At 40.0% G+C, this 23,926-nt stretch overlaps 1 protein-coding gene across 1 annotated transcript in view; it reads left to right on the forward strand.

Moving 5' to 3' along the window:
- The window catches only part of Baz1a (bromodomain adjacent to zinc finger domain 1A), a 78,622-nt gene that overhangs the window by 27,060 nt on the left and 27,636 nt on the right, over positions 1-23,926 (forward strand). The window contains exons 5-12 of the mRNA XM_057782902.1: positions 5,976-6,077; positions 10,444-10,531; positions 13,304-13,438; positions 16,310-16,409; positions 17,025-17,191; positions 17,762-17,857; positions 19,005-19,143; positions 20,286-20,432. Coding sequence (XP_057638885.1) covers positions 5,976-6,077; positions 10,444-10,531; positions 13,304-13,438; positions 16,310-16,409; positions 17,025-17,191; positions 17,762-17,857; positions 19,005-19,143; positions 20,286-20,432 — 974 coding nt within the window. The remainder of the gene's footprint in view (positions 1-5,975; positions 6,078-10,443; positions 10,532-13,303; positions 13,439-16,309; positions 16,410-17,024; positions 17,192-17,761; positions 17,858-19,004; positions 19,144-20,285; positions 20,433-23,926) is intronic.

The raw sequence follows: 23,926 nt of genomic DNA on the forward strand, positions 1-23,926 counted from the left end.
TTACGCTTTCCAGAATGTCGCCTTTCCGGACTGGCTTCTTTCACTTGAGCATATGCATTCTTAACTATATCTCTTTGATAAGAGCTTGTTTCCTTTTTGCATGGATAATATTGTATTGTCTTAAATTATTAAATTTATTTATTTACTTTTTTCCTGAATTTTATGTATACACCAAAAAAGAAAAAAAAGAAAGAAATCTGATCACCACTACAGATGGTTGTGAGCCACCATGTGGGTGCTGGGAATTGAACTCAAGTCCTCTGGAAGAACAGCCAGTGCTCTTAACCACTAAGCCATCTCTCCAGCCAACATTTATTTATTATGTTTATGTGTCGGTGCCTGTGTGCTACAGCTTGCCTTTGGGGGTCATAGGATATATGGGAGCCAGGTTGTTCCCTTCCACCGTATGGGTTCTGCGTGTGGAACTCAGATCACTAGGACCTTGGGGGGTGCCTTTACCTGAGTCATCGTATCAGCTACTTGTCAGTTACCTGCTGAAGGACGTTTTGTTGCTTCTGTGTGTTGGCAATTTCAAATAAAAACTGATGTGAACATGCATGGCAGGCTTCTGTGTAGATGTAAGCTTTTTGCATATTTGGGTAAATATCAAGGAATATGAATGCTAGACCACATAAGAATGTGTTTAGGGTTTTTGTTACTTTTTTTTTTCTTAATTTTGTTTTGTAGGTACATATGGTATGCATGCATGTGTGTGCAGATGTGTATTCACATGATACTCAGAGGACAGCCCCAGGTCGCATTCCTCCTCACATGCCATCTGCCTTATTTTTGCAGACAGGATTTCTCGTTAGGACTTGGAGCTCATTGGGCTGGTTGGGCAGAAAGCCCTGGAGAGTTGCCCTGTCTTGCCTTTCCAGCACTGTGACTACAGTTGTAGGCCTTTGAGCTTGTACAGCAGCAGCTTACCCACTGAGCTAGCCCCATCTCCTGTATTTAGTTTCAACCATTTTCCAGTGCAGTTGTACCTTTTTCTTTCCACCAGCAGCGAGTGAGGGCGTCTGCTCCTCAGGACTCTCACTGACCTGGGTCCTGACTGTTCTGAAGCTGGGTGGTGGTACCTCAATGCTGTCTCTATTTTCTGTTTCCTAATCACAGCTGATATAGAACATCTTTTCACATTTTCATCTATGTGATTTCTTTTGGAGAGGTATCTGTTCAGATCTTTTGCCCATGTTTTAATTGAGTTGTATATTTTCTTTTCTTTTTTTTTTCTTTTTTTTTTTTTAAATATTTATTTATTATGTATACAATATTCTGTCTGCGTGTATGCCTGAAGGCCAGAAGAGGGCACCAGACCTCATTACAGATGGTTGTGAGCCACCATGTGGTTGCTGGGAATTGAACTCAGGACCTTTGGAAGAGCAGGCAATGCTCTTAACCTCTGAGCCATCTCTCCAGCCCCCGAGTTGTATATTTTCTTGCTGTTGAGTTTTTAAGTTTGTGTATATTTTGGCTTATGTGTCTCTTATAAATATTTTTTTTCTTTCAATACAATGTATTTGCAGTTTTAGAATTTTTTTTTTTTTGAGACAGGGCTCACACTTCTATGAGCCTTCTATGTTTATGTTCTCACTTAGCAGTTTGCAAGTGATTTTGTTGCATGTTTATCAGTCCTTAATATTTTCTCTTCTAAAATTATGCCCATCCATGTAAGTATAAAGCAATACTTGTGGTTTGATTTGAATTTCTTATTATTCTTGTTTTGTTATTTATTTTTTTTTTTTTGAGACAGGGTTTCTCTGTGTAACAGCTCTTACTGTCCTGGAACTAGCTCTTGTAAACCAGACTGGCCTCTAACTCAAAGAGATCCTCCTGCCTCTGCCACCACTGCCTGGCTAATTTGAATTTCTAATGCTGAGGCTATGAGTATCCTCTAGTGTGTTTGTTGGTCACATGCATGTCTTCTTTCTTTGGAGAAGTGTCCATTTATAGCCTCTGCCCATTTATTTACTTATTTATTTTTGTTTTTCCCTTTCCTGACACAGTTTTGGACATCTTCATATTGTTTGACTCTCTTTGTTTGATTTTTAAGACAGGATCTCTCTATGTAAGCCCTGGCTGGACAGGAACTCTCAGAGATCCTCCTGCATCTGCCGGCAAGTGCTGGAATTAAAAGTGTGTGCCTCCATGCACAGCTTATGCCATTATTCTTAAATAGCCCAAAGCTCTTACAGAATGGCTAATTTTTTTGTGCCAGAATTAGATCTTTATATAGAACAAGAAGAAGTCATATTCTTGCTCAGCTTTTGACCTTTAGACATAGCATTTTTTTAAAGACAGGATCTCATAAAATCCAGAGTGGTCTCAAATTCTATATTGAAGTCAAGGATAGCTTTGAATTATAGATCCCCCTGCCTTTACATCTGAAGTGCTGGATTTACAAATAGACATGCACCATTATGCCTAGCTCACAGCCTTTAATCGACTTATAATTAGAACAAGATGGAGATAATACTAGCCTAGGCAAGAGCTAACACCATAGGTTAGAATTATTTAAATCTTAGGTATCTGTGAGCCATTTTTATTAAAGTTAACTTCCTGGTTACTATTTATAGTACTAAATAAACATTTGAACTGTGTTTTAGAAGTGGTGAGACCAGTGTATGTAATTACTTGTTAGGCAGTGGGCCTAACCATTCTGTCAGGAGCCAAATGCTGAAGTTTTCTGTAACCACAAGCTCTCTGAAAACTGAACTAGGGAGACACTCTTGGCTAAGAGTAAGGTGTGTCAAGTATGGATGAGTTTGTTCTGTTGATTTCAAGATAGTGCTTCCTCTGTTATGGGTCACAATAGCAGACTGAGGCTTTCCTCTTCCCAGAATTCTTGTTGCCCTGCGCTTACTTCCTGCCTGGTTGCCCCCCCATACTTCCTGCCTGGCTACTGGCCAATCAGTGTTTATTTAAAATATAAGTGATGGGGTACAAGACCATTGTCCTACAGCATGTAATTTTCTTTTCTTCTCCTCCTTCTCCTCCTCCTCCTCTTGCTATGTTAGCTCAAGCTACCTCAAACTTACTAACCAGTCTGGGTCCAAAGTTGGCATCCTCCTGCCTCTGTCTCTTGAGTACTGGAGTTACAGGTATGATCTACCACACCTAACTTATTTCAAAATTTTACATTCACTGAATTCCTTTTATGTGATATAAATCTAGCTGTCATGGTAACTGGACTGTTAGTTAAGGTGATGAGGTTTTTAGAGAGAGACAGAGGGGTGTGTGTGTAAAATCGGAGGACAATTTCAGGAGTAGATTCTTTCCTTGTTCTCAGGGGCTAAAGTCAGGCTATATGAAAGTTTAATATCTAAGTTGTGGTAAACACTAAATATAATCCGTGTGTGTGTGTGTCACTGTAAGTAGGGATTGTTTATAGGTTCTCACTGCAGCAGGCTTCTAGTGAACCTAGCTTCATCTTTTTTGTTTTGTTTTGTTTTGTTTTTCAAGACAGGGTTTCTCAGTATATAGCCTTGGTTGTCTTTGAATTAGCTCTGTAGACCAGGCTGTCGAACTCACAGAAACCCACTTTTCTCTGCCTCTCTAGTGCTGGGATTAATGGTATACACCACCACTGCCTGGCTAACTTGATGATTTCTTAAAAAACAAGTTTCATATTGAAAATGCAGTACATTATTTCCAGTCTATTGAAATTTTAATTTTTCCTTTATCAACTATAAATAAATTGCTATTTGGTAGAATGTTTGTGTGTGAGAGAGAAACATTTATGCAGCGTATCTTGTTGTGAATAAATACAATAAACTTTCCCCAGTATCTGTGGAAGATTTCTTCCAGGAACTCACTACCACCCTTCTTGGCTGCACATGCTCAGCCAAACTCCTGATAGGAAGTGGCACAGTGTTGCATATACATGTATTCATTTATAGATTTCTTATCGTTTCAAATGCTTTGCAAAGTAGTCATTATGCTGTAGTGTTTGGTACAGATGAGCATCCCCCAAACCCCAAATACTTGGGTCTTTTGAGACAGGGTCTCACTATGCAGCATAGAGCGCCTTAGGTTAGATCAGGCTGACCTCGAACTTACAATGCTCCATCTCAGCCTCCCAAGTACTGGGATTGCAGGAGTGCTCCACCTCTGGCCCCAAATAGTTTGGAGTGGTTTATTGAATCCCCTGATGTAGTGGGCTGGCTAACTGGAGCAGTGATTTAACACCATAGGTATATCTGGTGTGAGTGTGTTACTGCACAAATAGAAACAGATCTGCCCTCATCAGTTCTCAGATGGTTTTCCTTGCTGGTAACGAAGTGGCAGGTCAGCAGCTGTGATGGAGATGAAGTTCAAGGAAATCTCTCCTCGGTGTAGACCTAGGCATGGAGCAGCAAGAGAGGGCAGCAATTAAAATGGACGTTAGCTCTGTATTCTCCCAGTTTGGTAGGTTAGTTCATATAATAGGAATCATTTCTGTTGGGCTTTGGAGATCATACTTCCTTAGAAAGAAGGAAGTTAAAATTTTTACCCCAAAGGAAGTTTTTTGAAAGGGCTGCAGCAAAGCTCCATTAACAATATTGCCACCTTCTCTGACTGAATGAGCTCTTTCTCCTCGTGGTCCTGCTTCTGGTGTTAAATGTGTACACTTTTACCTCAGGCTCTTCAGTTTCTTTCTTCCTCGGTTTCCCAGGAACTTGCTTCATATATACCAGGCTGGCCTCAAAGTCAGATCTGCCTACCTCTGCCTCCCAAGGGCTTAGATTAATGGTGTGGGCCACCACCTCCAGGCATATCTCCTAGCATTTTTATTTTAATAAATACTGACTTTTGTTATTACAATTAATATCTAATTACTGCAGGCTTTCAACTGCTGAGTGAACGGTGAATGAGTAGATACACCTGTAACGTTAGTGAGACATTAGTTGGAGTGAGGATTGGCTGTACTGTTTGCCATTTGTATATGTGTGCTTTAGCTAGACAAGTATTCTACCATTGACCTTTTTACTTTTATTTGGAGACAGGATTTCACTAAATTTCCCAGAATGACTTTGACTCAATTTGTAACCTTGATCGTATGCCTTAGCCTCCTGAATAGCTGGGTTCACAGACTTAAACCACCAGGCCCAAGCTTGCAACTATGAAGAAAGTTAAAAGTGATTTTAAGAAACCTGTTTTTTTCTTTTCTTTTGAAGTACCCAGGCTAGCTTGCAACTTTCTCTAGCTAAGAATGATGTTGAATTTCTGATCCTTATGCCTCCTAGTTCCCGAGTGCTGGGATTACAGACAGTGTGCCCCTATGCCCACTTTCCCTTTATTTTTCTTCATTTCTTCTCCAAGTTTTTTGACATAGAGACTGGGTATAGCTCAGTTGGTAGAATACTTACTTACTAGCATGCATGTTCAATTCCCAACCACATATAAACTGGAAATGGTGGCACATGCCTGTTCTAACACTGGGAAGGTCAAAGCAAGGCCAGGAGTTAAACGTTACTCTCAACTACGGAATGAGCTCAAAGCCAGCCCAAATCATCTGAGACCCTATCTATCTGTGTATGTATATATATATAACATTTTTTAAAAATTGGATAGCATTTCACATTGTATTAGCCAAAACACTACAAGGCATGATTGAATATTAGGTAGGCATTTTAATTATGCATTCAATAAAATTCCCTTGAGTGAATTAAGTAGCTGGAAATTAATAAGTAGTACTTATTATTAGCTAAAACAATGTGAAACGCTATCTAACTTACAAAAATGTTAGTCCAAATAAAACCACATAAGATTGTATTATAGCTGGTGTAGAGTTTATCTCCAGTCACAGTACTTGGAGGCAGAGGCAGCTTGTTCTCTGTGAGTTCAAGACCATCTAGAGTTATAGTGAGACCCTGCTTCAAAAGAAAAAAGAAAAAGAAAGATTCTATTACTACAGTGTACAAAGAAATGAAGTTTTAAGAATCTCATGTTTGGAAATGACTAACTGATTTGGGTCTGTCCCCTCTTCTTTTTAGGAAGAAAAAAGATGCAGTTGATCCCTTATTATTCAGGTACAAGGTGCAGCCCACTAAAAAGGAAATGTATGAGTCTGCTATCGTAAAAGCAACACAAATCAGGTAAAACTCAATGTTTCCTTTATAGGCATCTAAATGAGAAATAAGTAAACAAGTGGAGAATGTTGCAAATAATTGATGCTGTTTTTAAATTAAGTGTACGTTTATTTATTTATTTATTTATTTATTTATTTATTTTGGTTTTTCGAGACAGGGTTTCTCTGTGGCTTTGAAGCCTGTCCTGGAACTAGCTCTGTAGACCAGGCTGGTCTCGAACTCACAGAGATCCGCCTGCCTCTGCCTCCCGAGTGCTGGGATTAAAGGCGTGTGCCACCATCGCCCGGCTTAAGTGTACGTTTATATATTTAAAGCAGTAATAAAATGAACCTGAGCCCCTGGTTTGAAGTAGTAACTAAGTCCGAGTGCTTTCCAAGCTAATGAGTTAAGGACTTTGTTAGTAGGCTGTCTGTTACACGAAGTACGAGTATGCATCATATTCGCTGTGTTCATCTCACTGTTCTCTCTCGCTGCCCACACTGGTCCCCTTCCTCTTCCCAAATAGTCCCCTTCTACTTAAGTGGTTTCAGTAATTCATGTTCCCATCTGTTGGTATTCAGGTGTCTGTATTGGCCCGACCTTGGGGTACACGTCCTCAGCTGGAGCCACTAAGAGCACCTCCTGTGCACATTCACTATGTTTCCTTTTAAAAGGGCCCTGCCCAGCTGCCATCTCTCCCTCTTTCTGTCTGTCTGTCTCTCCCTCTTATGTTCTGCCAGTCCTGTCCTCAGAAGCCGGTCTCCCCTCTCCCCTCCCTCCCTTTTCCCGTTCACTTTTCCCCAATAAAAAGCCGCTCCACCTGAGCTCTGTCGCATGGCATTTTTCTCTCACATGCTGGTTTTTCTAAATTACACCACCGTTGATAGTATATATGGGCCTTTTCCCCCATGTTCACTAGTGTTTGTTTTGTTGGGGGGGTGTGGTGGTCTTTTTGGGTGGGAAACAGGGTCTCACTGTGTAGTTCTGGCAGGCCTGAAACTCCCTATGGAAACCAGCTTGATCTTGCACGCAAACTCGGAGATCTGCCTGCCTGTGCTTAAAGAGTGTAGCACATTCTGTTTTCAAACACTTACTTATAATTATGTGTGTGTGGGGGGTGTGCACATGACTGCGGGTGCTCATGGGTACCAGAGGTGTTAGATCACCCTGAAACTGGAATTACAGGCAGCTATGTGCCACTTGACCTGAGTACTGGGGACCAAACCTTGGCCCCAGCAAGAACAGCACATTTCCTTAACCACTGAACCCTCTCTTCTCCAGCCCATTTTGCTTTGTTTTGCTTTCTTGATGGTAGCAATATTTTCTTGGATGAATAGAACCTTGATGTAGTTTTATTTTTGTTTTTTATTTTATTTATTTATTTATTTATTTATTTATTTATTTTGGTTTTTCAAGACAGGGTTTCTCTGTGGCTTTGGAGCCTCTCCTGGAACTAGCTCTGTAGACCAGGCTGGTCTCAAACTCACAGAGATCCGCCTGCCTCTGCCTCCTGAGTGCTGGGATTAAAGGCGTGCGCCACCACCGCCCGGCTTGATATAGTTTTAATACACATTGTCATGATGGCCAAGGATGTTGGACATTTTTTTTCATGTTTATTGACCATTTGTATTTCTTCAAGAACTGTTTAATTCAGTGACTTGTGTATTGTATATTGTATTTTTTAGTTTGTGTGGGGGTGTGTACTTGTGTGTATGTGGAGGCCAGAAGTCAACTTAGGGTGTCATTCCTCAGAAGCCTTCTCTACTCTTGCTTTTAAGATTGTCATTACAGCATTTCTTCCTTCCCCCTTCTCCCCGCAACATACCTCCCATACACCACTCTCCACTGTCTTCAAATTAATGGTCTCTTTGTTCTACTAATTTTTATTCTACACATATATGTATATACCTATATATTCCTAAATATAACTTTGTTGAATCCATATAATGTTACTTGTATGTATATGTTCAGGGCTGACAATTTGGTGTGTTCTTTTCTGATTTATTCAGCTGTCAGTAGTTCTTTATTACGTGTGTGTGTGTGTGTGTGCGCGCGCGCGCGCTCGTGCTTGCTTGTGTGTGTGCTAAAGTGCTTAGGCACTGAAGACCTGCTTGGGCAGGAGGATTCATGTCCCAAAGAGGACATACGGAGTCAGTGGGGGAAGAGAGGGAGGAGACAGGATGAATTGGGATGTCTGTGAGTAGCTTTAATTGAAAAGAGACTACACTTTTTATACTGTCTAGTTAAATAGGATTAAAAGGGAGACAGACTTGTGAGCTGGTGAGGCTTGAGGTCAGTAGCTGAGGAAGCTGGCCTTGACCTTGACAAAGAAAGGGCCACAAGTTCCTCTTGCTAGAGATGAGTGGAATGACTGCCTTACCAAGCAGGAATTTTCCTCAAGCCTCCAAGGGAATGGTGACACTATCCTACAGTTTCTTAGTCTTACTATATGGACCGCTCCCAAAAGGGAAGGTCCTTATGTCTCGTTCTTTTCCCTTCTGATTTCTGTGTATTTATTAACTGAACTCTTGCCTTTAATGGCCTCAGGCTCTGGGTCTGAATTGTAGGCTTTTCATCCCTGGGATCAGATGCATCTAGTAAATCTCCAACATTCTTGTTCTTGGTGTAATTAGGAGGGTACGATGGAATTTCTGGTTCTGGTTGTTTTTTTCCTCCAAAGAATTATTTTGTTTAGAGAGGCTACCATTGTACACATTTTTTATAACTTATTTTTAATTGCATTGGTGTTTTGACTGCATGTATGTCTGTTTGAGGGTGTCAGATTTTGGAGTTATAGTTGTTAGCTGCCATATGGTCTAGAAGAGCAGTGTGCTCTTAACCCTGAGCCATCTCTCCAGCCCCCTTTGTACACATTTTTATTCATTACCAAAGTCCCCACAAAATTTCCCAAAAGGAAAAGCATTAATATTGAGAATCATTAAAAATGAAAGTGAAAAGGTGCTGGAGAAGTGTGGTCTGTGATGTCGAAATACTGGAACTTGGTCAAGCGGCACTGCTTGCCTGCGGCCTGTGCCATGCGGTTGTGGGGGGTCAGGGAGTGGTTCCTTCTACCACCGTGTTGGTTCTGGGTTGTTATGCTTGGTTTTGAGCGCTTTTACATGATCCAAAGGAAAATTAAAATTGTTTGCTTGAAACTTAATTCTCTTTAATTTTTATCTCTCTAATTATTTGACTGTTGTATGAGATTTAAATACAAAGGGCTTTAAATTTGGTTAGGATCGCTATTCAGTTTTGCTTTATCCATGTGAAATATTGATTAGTTGATGTTATGTCTTAACTAATCATTTTTGTTTTAATTTTTCTGTCAGTTTTAAATTTTTTTGTTTTATTTTTAGAGACAGGGCTTCACTGTAGTTTTGAAGCCTGTTCTGGAACTTACTCTGTAGACCAGGCTGGCCTCCAACTCAGAGATCCACCTGTCTGCCTCCCGAATGCTAGGAGTAAGGGCGTGCGCCACCATCACCCAGCTTCAATTTTATTTATTTTTTTCCTTTTCTTGTTGTTTTTTAAAGCATTTTAGTTTTTGTGCATTGATATTTTGCCTGCATGTGTGTATGAGTGTGCCAGATCCACTGGAACTGAAGTTACAGACAATTGTGTGCTGCTGTGTAGGTATTGGGAATTGAACCTAGAACCTCTGGAAGAGCAGTCAGTGCTCTTACAATCTTAATTTTTAAAATAATAAAAATTTCCTACTTTCCTGTGTTTTTTTATTTTGATTTTTGTTTTGTTTTGTTTATTTTTGGAGATGGTTTCTCTGTAGCTTTGGAGCCTGTCCTGGAACTAGCTCTTGTAGACCAAGCTGGCCTCGAACTTAAGAAATCTGCCTGCCTCTGCTACTCGAGTTCTGGGATTAAAAGCATGCTCCACCACTGCCCGGCCTTATTTGTATTTTTAAACAACAAATACATACAATGTTTTTGTAGTAGGCTTTTTACAATTGATGCGCTCATGTTTTCTAAGTTCTGGCATATTTCCTGTCTGTAGAGTTTCTAATAAGGTCTACTAAGTTCCTTTAGAGGATGAGCATTCTCCCCTGTGTAAGTCCTTTCCCGGGCTTAAACGTCGTGTTTTAACTCGAAGTAAAGATGAGTGGACTTAGGGTGAAGTGTGCGACTCCACAGTCCACACTGCAGCTTTCAGGACAAGGCTGTTCTCTTTTTTTTTTTGGGAGGGTGGGGGAAGAGGTTGCAAAGACAGAGGGCCAGTTTGAGGGACCAGGAGATACATGGGATCATGGGATCGGAATGGACGATGTGAAATCCACAAATAATCAGTAAAGGTTAAAAAAATTTTAAGCCATATTTTAAATTTGTAGTGATTATGGAGTTCTAAATCACGTGTACTAATTCTACCCTTTTTCCTCCATCAGTCGGAGAAAACACCTATTTTCTCGTGATAAACTAAAGCTTTTTCTGAAACAACACTGTGAACCACAAGATGGAATCATTAAAATTAAGGTAATGAAAATAGTGAAATTATTTATCAGGAAGAAATAAAAATAACAATTGTATAGTGCTATAAATTTGTAATATTGCCAAAATGATATTTCAAAGATGGCTAAAATAGCTCTCATTTTATCTGAGGAACTAACTTTTAGTCCCTTTTAAATGTATTTTTGTTGAATTAAGTTTTGTTTTCAGAATTTTTAGGTGGCTCAGTTACTACCACTTTTTAATTATATAGATGATCAACCAAGACAGGTGAAAACAGGTGGAGAACTTGAAAAGTTGCATCATCAGTTAACTGCTTTCTAATGGCGTGAATCTGCCTTACAGAGAAGAAATGAATTCAGAATAATGCTAACTAAATGCTGAAGAGAGCTAACCACAGGCGTCCTAGACCAATAGTAAGCCAGTGTATATTAGATTAGAGGGAAAATAAAGCTGTCTGTAACAGAGACTGGCCTTAGACTTACGACCCTCTAGCCCTCTCCTCCTAAGTGCTGTGTTACAGGTGTGTACCCGTATGTGGAGTGGGGTTTGAATTTAGGGCTTCATGTGAACTGCATCCGAAGCCCTGAAAATCAAGATTTTAGAGACCTTCTGTTGTGCATTAAATAAAAAGTCAAAAATTGTAACATGAAAGGACAGGGCCTGCTTGTTGTTGGGGTTTTTGTTCTCCCACCAGGTACCCCACAACTGGTTAGCCCCAAAGAAAATCACACATAGGTTTCCATAAATTATAAGGTGATTGGCCGGCCCATTAGCTCTAGCCTCTCACTGGCTAAACTCTCACATCTTGATTAACCCATTTTTCTGATCTATGTTAGCCATGTGGCTCACTACCTTTTTTTAGTGGGGCAGATCACATCCTTCTGCTTCGGTGGTCTGGGCAGGAGTGGGTGGTCTGGGCAGGAGTGGGAGGAATCAACTTCTTCCTTCCCAGAATTCTCTTGTTCTCATTACATCATTTCTACTTCCTGTCTGGTTTTCCCGCCTGTATTTCCTGCCTGGCCAATCAGCGTTTATTTATAACATGATTGACAGAATACAGACAATTCTCCCACACCAAAAAATGGTAAAATTGATTTTGTAATGTGAACTATTTAAATCATCCTGAATTCAAGAAGAAACCACTCTGCTGCTCATGTGGAGTCTGTGTTCTCAAAGGCAGGCAGGAGTGTCCTAGTAGAGTCCAGTGTGAAATGTATGGGCTCCTGAGTTATTAGAATGGTCAGAATCAATGGTTTTAGATGCTAAATCTTGTGTTCTAGCAATAAAATATACAAATTGTCTAGTAGAACTCTTCTGGCTTTCTTAATATCAACATTTTTGTCGCTTTGCTTTCCTGAAACTCTGTGAATGGCTATTTTCTTTGAGGTAAAAAAAAATATAATCTGTCCATTAAACCGAATTAAATCAGGCTGGAGAGATGACTCAGGTTTAGAGTTCTGACTACTCTTCCAGAGGTCCTGAGTTCAATTCCCAGCAACCACATGGTGGCTCACAACCCTCTGTAATGAGATCTGGTGCCCTCTTCTGGGGTGCACGCACACATGCAGGCAGAACACTGTATACATAATAAATAAATCTTTAAAAAAAAAAACAGCCTGGTCTACAAAGGGAGTTCCAGGACAAGCTCCAAAGCTACAGAGAAACCCTGTCTCGAAAAACCAAAAAAAAAAACAAAACTTTACACTGGGCAGTGGTGGCGTACGTCTTTAACCCCAGCACTTGGGATGCAGAGACAGAGAACTCGCTGAGTTCGAGACCAGCCTGGTCTACAGAGCAAGTTCCAAGACAGGCTCCAAAGCTACAGAAAACCCTGTCTCAAAAAATCAATACATACATACATGAATAAATAACTTAAGTCATTGTCCAGTCCTGAAAAAATAATCCAAATGTTCAGTAGTTGGAAGATGGCTGAGACAGATTTACTGTGAGCTAGGTGGAAGTAATCCTACTGAGAAGACTGATGTTTTATATGCTAAGGAAAAACAAAATACAGGGGTTTTTTAAATGTCAAGTGTATGACTTGAATATAGCCAGGAATGGTGGTGCATGCCTGTAATTTCAGCACTCGGGAGGGAGAGGCAGGCTAATGCCTGAATTCAAGACCAACCTAGTCTAAATAGCAAGTCAAGGCTAGTTAGAGGTACATAGTGAATAAAAACCAGAAAAACTGAGGCAAAGCAGATTCAAACAAAACAGTGCCCTATAGAGATGGTTCATTGTTAAGAGCTAATTACTGCTCTTGCAGAGGACCTCAGTTTTGTTCCCAGCATGCACACTGGGTATTTACAACTGCCTAACTCCAGCTCCAGGGGGGATCCAGTGAGGTACCTGCCCTAAAAGGTACACTCACACACACACCAGTATTAAAAATTAATATAAAAGCCAGATTATATTGATTATAGTTTTTAGTATTGAAAAATCTGTAGAAACTTTATTGATATTTTCTGGTATGGTGGTTTGGTTTTGTTAGACTAAGTCTCATGTAAGTGAACCTTACTCTCCTCAGCCAGGAATGACCTTGAACTGATCCTCTTGTCCTACCTTGCAAATGCTGGGATTACAGGCATGTGTCACAATATTCAGTTCGTGGTGAACTTTAGTTTCCTTTCTGGTTGGTATCTCTCTGCTGAATTATTTAAAGTAAAAGAGACTACATAAATCAGCTACGTAATGACTTAATTTTTAACAGCATTAATAGTGGTCATATGACATTTGAGCATGCTGCATACAGTCCACTGACGTGTTGTTCCTATACCCTGTGTGTTTTTAATGAAGGCATCATCTCTTTTAACATACAACATAGCAGAGCAAGATTTTTCTTATTTCTTCCCTGATGCTCCACCTACATTTATCTTCAGTCCTGCTAACAGACGAAGAGGAAGACCTCCTAAACGATTATCTCTTGGTCAGGTAGGTGAGAAAAGGCCAAACGACCCTTTAAAAGCAGCACTTACAATCAAGGACATGCTTGGTTCCTGTTACACCTATACTCTGTAAGAATGACTGTTTACTTCCTACGAGAAAATTTGAATGGATGCTTTTTTTTTTTTTTTTTTTTTTTTTTTTTTTGGGTTTTCGAGACAGGGTTTCTCTGTGGCTTTGGAGCCTGTCCAGGAACTAGCTCTTGTAGACCAGGCTGGTCTCGAACTCACAGAGATCTGCCTACCTCTGCCTCCCGAGTGCTGGGATTAAAGGTGTGCACCACCACCACCCGGCTGAATGTATGCTTTCTTTTTTTTTTTTTTTTTTTTTTTTTTTTTGGTTTTTCGAGACAGGGTTTCTCTGTAGCTTTGGAGCTGTCCTGGTACTCCCTTTGTAGACCAGGCTGGTCTCGAGATCCGCTGTATGCTTTCTTGATAACTGCTTAGCATTAAGATTTGTGAAGTTTCCAGTGTGGATTAAACATTCTCAGGAGACAGATTTTATACCAAGGTAGGAACAAGTGTACAGGCAATTACTAGGGGAAAAACAAATGGGATGAAAAACTCAGGAAATAAGCTGTAAGATTGAAGTATCCAGAGCAATTCTGACTAGAGGACTTGAAGAAAGACTTGAAGGACACAGAGGAGTTCTCCATGTGGGGTTTAGAATAAGAATGGCCCCTATAGGCTCATGTATGTGAATGTTTAGTCCTCAGGAAGTGGTGACTAAGGCTTCCAAAGCCCAGGCCAGGTCCAGTGTCTGTGCCTGTGGATCTGGACATAGCTCTCAGCTACTTCTCCAGATTCTGCCTGCTTGCTGCCATGTTTCCTGCCTAGAACAGTGACTAAGACACTCAGCATAGGGCAGAAGGGTGGGAAGGGTACTTGAGGTATGAACACAGTTATGAGAGACTCAGGGCTCTTCATTTGCAGTCTTTGTAGTTCATGTAACATGGCAGTTCTGTAAATACACAGAGAGATAAAATGGGCAGTGAGGCAGAATATGTATTTTTGAGGCTGCAATTTGTAAATAGAATGGTTCTAGTATCCTTTTTATAATAATATCCAGTTTACTTATGTAGTTACTGAAAATAGACTTTAACTAATAAGAGGTAACCTAAATCCAAGCAAATAGCAATTTAGTGCTGTCTCAAGATATGTAATGAGACCTAGAATGCAAGGTACATCTTCTCTAAGAAATTTGAGAGTGGAAAGGGAAGGTCAGTGTAAGATGAAAAATGTGTCAAAATTCTGTGCTGACTTCTCAACTTGCCTTTATTCCTTTCAGCAATAAGAATTTTCCTTTGTCAGATCACTGTCATTTCCCAACCCTGGAAGTGTCTGAGAGCGAGCAAACTAATGTGTGCAGCTCTCAGCAGTGGGAGAAACGCTCTTGGATTCTCTTGGTCCTGGGCTGCTGACTGGAGGCTGTGATGAAGTATGGTTTACCAGCCAGCTTCCGCTGCCTCTGATGCTCGTCTGAGGGACACCCTTGTCACTCTTCCCGTACTTTCTCTTTCCTTGGGGGTGAAAACTTCCTTCAGATAATCTTCAACATAGTGACCAGTTAGTTACTTTTATTTCCCAACTCTGGTTCAGTTGTAATTATCTTTCTCAGCTGTTTGCAATTTCCACTTTGGGATTTAGCCAAATTTTGAGATTTGAAAGGTGTCTCTTAGAATATTGAACTTTAGCTGTTAAAACAGTTCTCGTATTTTACTTCTTAAGATCTGACTTCCTAGATAATATATCTATGAGGAAAGGGACCAGGTCTGTCTTGTTTATCACTGTGATTTAGCACTGGCCTAGTGCATAGCAGGTACTCAAATATTAAAATGAATTGTAGGGCTGGAAAGATGGCTCAGAGGTTAAGAGCACTGGCTGCTCTTCCAGAGATCCTGAGTTCAATTCCCAGCAACCACATGGTGGCTCACAACCGTCTGTACTGAGATCTGGCGCCCTCCTCTGGCGTGCAGGCATACATCAAGGCAGAATGTTGTATACATAATAAATAAATAAATTTAAAAAAATAAAATAAAATAAAATGAATTGTATGTTTTGTTAGATTATAGTATAAAGCAATACATGCATATTAAGGAGATGGGTGTGGTGCAAGGGAGAGAGGCAGGATGATCACAGCAAGTCCAAGGCAGCTCGGCTCGTATAGAAAGTTCCAGGCCAGCAAAGGAGCTACAGAGCAAGAATCCTGTTCCAAAATGAAATAAAAATTTGGTATTGCTTAATATTGACCAATCGTTCTGATATGTCTTTCATATTTGATGTTTGTATCATCTAGTTTATAAAGTAATCTTAAGAATGTTTCTACTATATATATTTTGGCTCTTGAAATATATATTTTCAGTTATTTTTCTAATTCATGTAAGTTTTGGAATTGACTCATGTTGTAGATATTACTACGATTAGAATTATTAAATGTGCATTTATAGCAGATTCAGAACTTATTTTAGTATTTTGAAAAGGTATAACTGGCCAGGTGGTAGCAGCACACACATTTAATCCCAGCACTTGGGAGGTAGAAGCAGGTGAATCTGCGAGTTCCAGGATACTCGGGGTTGTTACACAGAAAAACCCTGTCTCAAAAAAAAAAAAAAGAAAGAAGAAAGAAAAGGTATGTTTTGTTTGTTGCTGTGCTGACCATCAATCCCAGGGTTTGGGTCGCTATGTGTTAGGCAGGACTCTACCACTGTGGTGCACCCCCAAGTCCTGGTACTTACTCTACCACTGTGGTGCACCCCCAAGTCCTGGTACTTACTCTACCACTGTGGTGCACCCCCAAGTCCTGGTGGGGGCTTTTGGGAGAACGTGTGATTTACCACTTGTTTCTTGCTTTATTTTTTAGGAAGACCACATTGTTAGTAAACAGACTATTACAGGTTGTCGGAACAAAGCCACTAAAGAAAGAGACAAGCTTTTGAAACAAGAAGAAATGAAGGCACTAGGTGAGTTTTAGCATTCTTCTAAACCCTATTTAAGGACAAGAAAGAATGTTTATTTCTCTGGGCCCAAGTGAGCAATATTTCTGAATGATATATCTATCTTTTTTTTTTTTTTTTTAGTTTTAGAATTATAAGCCTCCTCCCTCCAGATAACTGCCATTTTTTTTTCTAAATGAGACTTATCATCTCTTCAAATATACCATATTCCCAAGTAGACTGCTTAAAGCTAAGTTGAGCTAAAGTGAGTTCAGGATTTAGAAGCTGCTGGAGGTCATTATATCTGAGTTCCCTATATATAGCCTTTACAAAACTGCCTCCCATGAGAGTTCTAGATGAATCCATTGGGATTGGGAGGGGGTATGGTTCCGTATCCTAACAAGTGAATTATTTGATTGTCATTCTTTGTATGTGTTCTAGTGTCTTTGCTTTCAAAGGCAGGATACGTTTGTTCTGGTGTGGGTAGCTTATTGTTTAATCCATTATCTACTAGCTCTCTAGCTCTTCAAGAACTTGAGTCTCCACTAATTTCATTTAACCTAAAACCTAAATTAGATTAAAAAAAAAAGCCAAATGTCTGTTTTTGTCTGTATACAGTTTTAAATTTGACCTTCCCCACAGCTTTTGAAAAGGCTAAATTAAAGCGAGAAAAAGCAGACGCTTTGGAAGCAAGAAAAAAAGAAAAGGAAGATAAGGAGAAAAAGAGGGAAGAACTGAAGAAAATTGTAGAAGAAGAGCGACTAAAGAAAAAAGAAGAAAAGGAGCGACTTAAAATAGAAAGGGAAAAGGTATTCATTGGCATCTGCATAAGATGTAATTCTTACCTGTAATATAAATTTGCATATTTAAGTGCATGGCTGATTTTTTTAAATTAAATGTTTTTACCATCTTCATTCACATTTCTTCTGAGTCTGTGCATAGAACACTGATTTAAAAAATTGTTTATCTCTCTTTTGCATCAGAAAATGTAATGACTGTTTTAAGGATCACACATTCCTGTCTACTTGGCACTTCACAATCATGGCAGTTCATAAGTCATTCGCAGTCATCTGTATGTAATTACAGTTCCAGAGGATTTTGTTTGCTTGTTTTTGAGACATGTAACCTAGGCTAACCCCACATTTGCTCAGTGCCAGGGACAACCTTGAATTCCTGCCAGTACCCCCAGGTACTGGAATTACAGATATATGCCACCAAGCCTTGTTTTCTGTGGTGTTGAGGATCCAGCCCAGGATGTGTGACTACTGGGCAGCTACTAGAACTACTTCCCAGCTTCACTGTTTATTAGCTGTTCTCGGGTCCTGTTGATACTGACTTATAAATGTCTTCTAATAATTTTTATTAATCTTTTTTGTTAGGAAAGAGAGAAATTACGTGAAGAAAAGAGAAAATATATGGAGTACTTAAAGCAGTGGAGCAAACCCAGAGAAGATATGGAATGTGATGACCTTAAGGTATGAACGTGCAGTGCTGACACAGATTTGTTTAGTTTGTTCTGTGTGGCTTTACTGCCAAAATGCTTGGTTGAGCTGAGCATGGTGATGCATGCATTTAATCCAACAATGGGGAGTCAGAGGCAGTTGGGTGCATTTCTGTGATTTTGGAGCCAGCCTGGTCTACATACTGAAACACTATCTCAGAAAAAAAAATTTATATAATTTTTTAAGATTTATTTATTTATTATGTATACAGAATTCTGCCTACATATATCCTATAGGCCAGAAGAGAGCACCAGATCTCATTACAGATGGTTGTGAGCCACCATGTGGCTGCTGGGAATTAAACTCAGGACCTCTGGAAGAGCAGTCAGTGTTCTTAACCTCTGAGCCACCTCTCCAGCCCCAGAAAAAAAATTTTTGGTGGATTATTTTTTTCTTCAGTGCGATAGGTGTCACTGTGTAGTCCAGGCAGCCTGGGGCTCCCTCCGTCTGTGTCACCCCAGCGTAAGTAGACCCTCAGCTGAGACATACTCTTTCCTCATGTTTAACTGAAGTGAAACAGCCTGTTGTACAGATGCTTACTCTTAGCTTTCCAGGGTTGCTGTTTTTATAGCGTGAGTTCACGGTGGTGGCTGTTCTACTGAAACAACTGGTCAGTCCTCATGATATCTGACATACAATAGCTGCTGTAGCCAGGCATGCATTTAGGTTTATTGGGGGGTAAGAGAATAATAATTATGTTTATTTTCGGAAATAATCTAAAAGTATCTAAAGATTCTCATTCACTTCAGTTTATACAGAAGCATTCTAAGTCAGTGGGTAGTCAGTTGTCCCCTGTATTACAAGGTTCACATTGGCGATACCTGCGCAGTTAGTTTGTCTTCAGAATCTGAGCGAGATGGAAGGAAGATCTTTTTAACAGGAGACTTGGGAGGAGACACTGGCTATTTCTTTAGTAGAGGAAATGCCCTTTCTCCCAGTTCCTTCCTGTGGACTGTGGTTTAGTAAAACCGAGTTCCTAAGTAAGTGTGGTAAACACCGGGGGTGAGGGCCACTAGTGCACGCGGGACAGCTTTACTAGGTCAAGAGTGTGTTAGGCTGTGCACCCCTTTAGCTTTCTTGCACCTGGTTCGAATATTACAAGGACCGTTTAACCTTGCAGGAACTTCCGGAACCAACTCCAGTGAAAACTAGACTACCTCCTGAGATCTTTGGTGATGCGCTGATGGTTCTGGAGTTCCTTCATGCATTTGGGGAACTCTTTGATCTTCAAGATGAGTTTCCTGAGGGAGTATCCTTAGGCAAGTACTCAATCACCTGTTGCCGCACTACAGTTTACCCTGCCGTTTAGAGACTCCCATGTGATCGCAGTGAGAGTGCCTAGAAGTGGGGCCATGAAGGCTTGACTAACTAGTTGTTAAGATGCCTTGTCTGCAGACTTTGTTCATGGACCTCCCACTAGGAAACATAAACCGCTAGCTAGGCTGAGAACCGCTATAGACTGCCTAGAGCTCAAGGGCTGGAGAGTAGACCGCTTCTGAGTAAGGAATGGCATGTGAGAGTTTAAAGACAGATACTGTCTGCTTCTAATTTAGGCCTGATTTACCTGTGTGTTTAAAAGCATTGTATAAACATTTGTAATAGAGTTCAATATAAAAAGGGGGTTGAATCAAATTTTAAATTTTTATCTAATAAATTTTTCTAAGTTACATGTAGAAAGCCTCCAAGATGGAATTGCATTATCATTCTTACTTTAATAAGAGTACATTGACCAATCGGGTTTTCAGATTCTTCAGTTTCTCCTTATGGGCTAAGTTTAAGGCATGAAGCATTATGCCTTATGAATCAAGAGCATTTTAGGTAAAATAAATTAGAGAAGAAACATTTAATACCTACACGATATTAGGATTAAAACAATAATGATAATTACCTCTCCTTGCACTGTTGGGTAAACAACATCCCACATAGCTCTCATGAACAGTGGGACCAATTTGCTTTATTTATTGTTTATTTTGATTTTGAGACAGTATTACTGTATAGCTCTGGCTGGCCCAGAGCTTGCTGTGTACTCGGGTAGAACAATCTGCCTTCATCTGTAGCAGTCCTGCCCCTACCTCCAAACGTTAGCAACATATATCACCACATCCGTCGAAAAGTGTATGTTTTTAAATGTAGTTAAAGTTGTGCGTTGGCTTTAAATTAGATGTTATATTGGTCCATAAAGGCTATTTTGGGTTTCTTAGCACACCGACTTTGACTTATTTTTCTGTGTTGAAATCATAATTTATTTTGGTTTAGATAATAGGTGGATCTACTCTCATAAGCAAACACTTAGGAGAACACTTGCATAGGCTGATGTTGGTTGATTGTTTATTATTTTCCAGTGGAGCTGTTTTTCAGTCATGACAGAACTTTAAATTTCTTTTAAACGTTTTATTCGCAGAAGTGTTAGAGGAAGCTCTTGTAGGAAATGACAGTGAAGGCCCACTGTGTGAATTGCTTTTTTTCTTCCTGACTGCAATCTTCCAGGCCATGGCTGAAGAAGAGGAGGAAGTAGCCAAAGAGCAGATAACTGATGCTGACACCAAAGGTCAGAGTTCAGAATCATTGCTCATTGAACTGGTAGCGTTGTAGTAAAACTGGATTTGATGATTATTAGATCATGATTATTAGGAAATACAGGTATTCAGTTTATCTGATGCTAAGTCATATTATGCTAACAATGTATTATCAGTTGTCTCTAAAACTTAACATTGGTGCAGCCTGCCTCTGACCGCCGTTGAGGCACTTTCCCTGAGTTGTCGTCCTTCTTGCTTCGTCTCCTTCGCATTTCCCCTTGTAATTTTGAGGCATCTCACTGACTGTGTTGAGAAACCTTATACTCTCATTACTACTTTCAACTATAGCACTATTGCTAATTTTATTTATTGTAGATCTGACGCTTTTTCCACTGACATTTGGAGGAAAAGTTTTACCTTGATAGTTTGAATAGAAATTTTGTTCTTTAAACTCTATGCTTTTAAATACCCAAGGTCCATATATAGTATGTTAACATAGCAAAGCTTTCTTGTAGGAAACCTTTGGAAAACATCTAGACATGCTCAGAAGTCGTAAGTACTAGATTGGTCCGGGCTGTCTAGCCCACTTCCATTCTCAGATGCACACTTCCTTTTACTTTCTTAATAAACTGTCTCTATTTCTACCACTTAAACAGTATGTGTGGATACGATTACCTGGTCTCACACCACCTCACAGCGGGCATGGGAGAGCACACCCACAATGCCAGCACTTGGGAGGTAGGGGCAAGAGGATCAGAAGCTGCTCAGGGTCATCCTCAGCAATACACCGAACTCAATACTGATTTGTCTCCCTGAGTAATATTCTGTGGATTCTGCCACACACGAGATTATGGACTAGGAGCTTGGTTAAATAATGCTTCCGCCTGTTTTGCAAACATCTTCGTTAGGAAGTCATCCTGGGAGGTATCTCAACAGCAGAGCGTTGGTGCACAAAGATGAGACTTCCTCTAGTCCGGTAGATTTTTTGTCCCTGGATAGTTTGAGTTCTGTGCCTAGTGAATGAATCAAGAAGATATTGGTAAATACGTACTAATGTCGTCTTTATGGTATGGGTTGAACTGAAATGTATTCTCCAGCTTAAGGCTAATCACCATATGTTCCATATCAAGGTGGTTTTAGCAGTTCCATTTTCATCTTAGGTAATGAAGTCAATCAAATGAAAATAGTCAGATAGCCATTGTGTTGTATTAGCCAGTAACATTTTATAGTTGTTGGTAACACAATACATAAAGCTGTGTTTAGTCCAGCTTTTAAGAGAGCTGTTGTTTTGCCCTTTTGGAAGCTCTAGGGCAAAAATAAAAGTGGGTCTGGCACGATAGCTTAGGTAAGTTTAGCTAGCTAAGATGAGCTTGGTTAGGTGAAAAGACTTGTCGTGCAGGCCTGATGAGCAGCAATGGACTCCTAGGACCCATGGAATAACAGAATCATCATCCAAAGAAGCTTTCCTCTGACCTCTACATGCGTGCCTGCACTCTTACACACACACACACACACTTAATAATAAGTAAATTTTTTTTCAAAAAGGAAGTAGAATGATAAAAAAAATGGTATGGAAAAAAATAGAAAGCTGGTGTTTGTGTTGCCAGTTTTTTCTATTAAGGATTTGCTTGATCTGTTATATATATATTATATGAATAGACAAGAGGGAGGAATTGGGTTAGTTTGTTGTTGTTCTATTTTTATTTTATTTTATTTTATGTGCATTGGTATTTTGCCATAGGTGTCAGGTACCCTCGAACAGGAGTTACAGGCAGTTGTGAGCTGTCATGTGGGTTCTGGGAATTGAATCCTGGTCCTCTGGAAGAGCAACTAGTGCTCTTAACTGTGAGCCGTCTCTCCAACCCCTGATCTATACTTTCCTATAGCTCTCTTCCTATACAGAACAATCTCAGATATAGAAATACAATACAGAGTTGATTTTGGGGCAAATGCTTGATATAAAATAAAGGTTCCATTTGAAAATAAATGTTGGAAATTGGAAAACAGCATGGTATTTCCCCCCATCTTCCCCATTGCTGTTATTACTAGTCAAGATATATGGTTCAGCGATAGCAGCTGTCCCTCCCATCTCGATAACAGAAAAGCTTTCTACAGACTTTCTGAAAACAGTGGAATAGAATTAATTTCTACTTTGACTGATCTTACCAAGAAGGTATTTCCTGCAGGCAATACCTGAAGGTATTTCTGATAAACACGAAATTAAGCAGAAAAAAAAATAGAATCTTATATAGTGGTAAGAAAACTCAAATTCAGTAAGGTTATTTACTGCCAATCACAGATACAGTGGGTGATGCAAGTCATTGTGTTACTTTATACTCAAAGCATTTCCCATGCATGCAAAGAAACAGAGATGTAACTAAAAGACACATGGCTAATAAGGATGTGATGGACAAGTTCAGGCAGTCTGATCTATAACCCCATAATAACTGTATTATATTATCTCAAAACAGATAGCAAAGTTAAAAGACTAATCATTTGTCCTCTTAGTATTTCCCATAGCTAATTTCATTAGCCCTTGGGATCCTTGTTTTTATATCAAATCTCTAAAAATTTGTGCACTAACCATATCAGTTCCTATATCTCTGCTTTTAGTTTTTGTTACTGTTGCTGCTCTTCTGAGATAGAATCTCTTATAATCCATGTTGGTCTTGAACTTGTTATGTAGCCGAGGTTGACCTGCTCCACAGTCTTACGTGCTGGGATCACAGTCATGTTCTACCATGGCCAGTTTTTTGCCTTTGGTTTTATTTACACACACACACACACACACACACACATTCTTTGGAGGACAAGAGCATCCTCATCAAATAGAAAAGTTGTGAGGTTTTATTTTTTCTGGGATATCATTACTACTGAGTGTTGGAATAGTATGTGCCTCTTTCTACTAGACTCTTTCTACAGCTGTCTAATAAGGGGCTGGAGAGATGGCTCAGAGGTTAAGAACATTGACTGGGCCGGGCGTTGGTGGCGCACGCCTTTAATCCCAGCACTTGGGAGGCAGAGGCAGGTGGATCTCTGTGAGTTCGAGACCAGCCTGGTCTACAAGAGCTAGTTCCAGGACAGGCTCCAAAACCACAGAGAAACCCTGTCTCGAAAAACCAAAAAAAAAAAAAAAAAAAAAAAAAAAAGAACATTGACTGTTCTTCCAGAGGTCCTGAGTTCAATTCCCTCCAAGCACATGTTGACTTATAACCGGATGTGATGAAATCTGGTGCCCTCTTCTGGCCTGCAGGCACACATGCCATTAGAACAAGAGCACTATATACTAAATAAATTTTTAAAACATGATCTGGTAAAGCTAGATGTGGTGGCATAAGCCTTAAATCCCAGCTCTTGGGAGGCAAGAGATGGGAGGATCTCTGTGAATTCGAGGTCAGCCTGGTCTACAAAGCTCAGTGCTAGGACTACGTAGACAGACCCTGTCATAAACTGCCATCCGCCCCCCCCCCAATCAAATAAGTATAACTACTTCGTACAGTTATTCTGGATACAGTTCAGCCAGGTG

This window comes from Chionomys nivalis, chromosome 10, assembly GCF_950005125.1.
Source record: "Chionomys nivalis chromosome 10, mChiNiv1.1, whole genome shotgun sequence".
NCBI lineage: Eukaryota > Metazoa > Chordata > Mammalia > Rodentia > Cricetidae > Chionomys > Chionomys nivalis.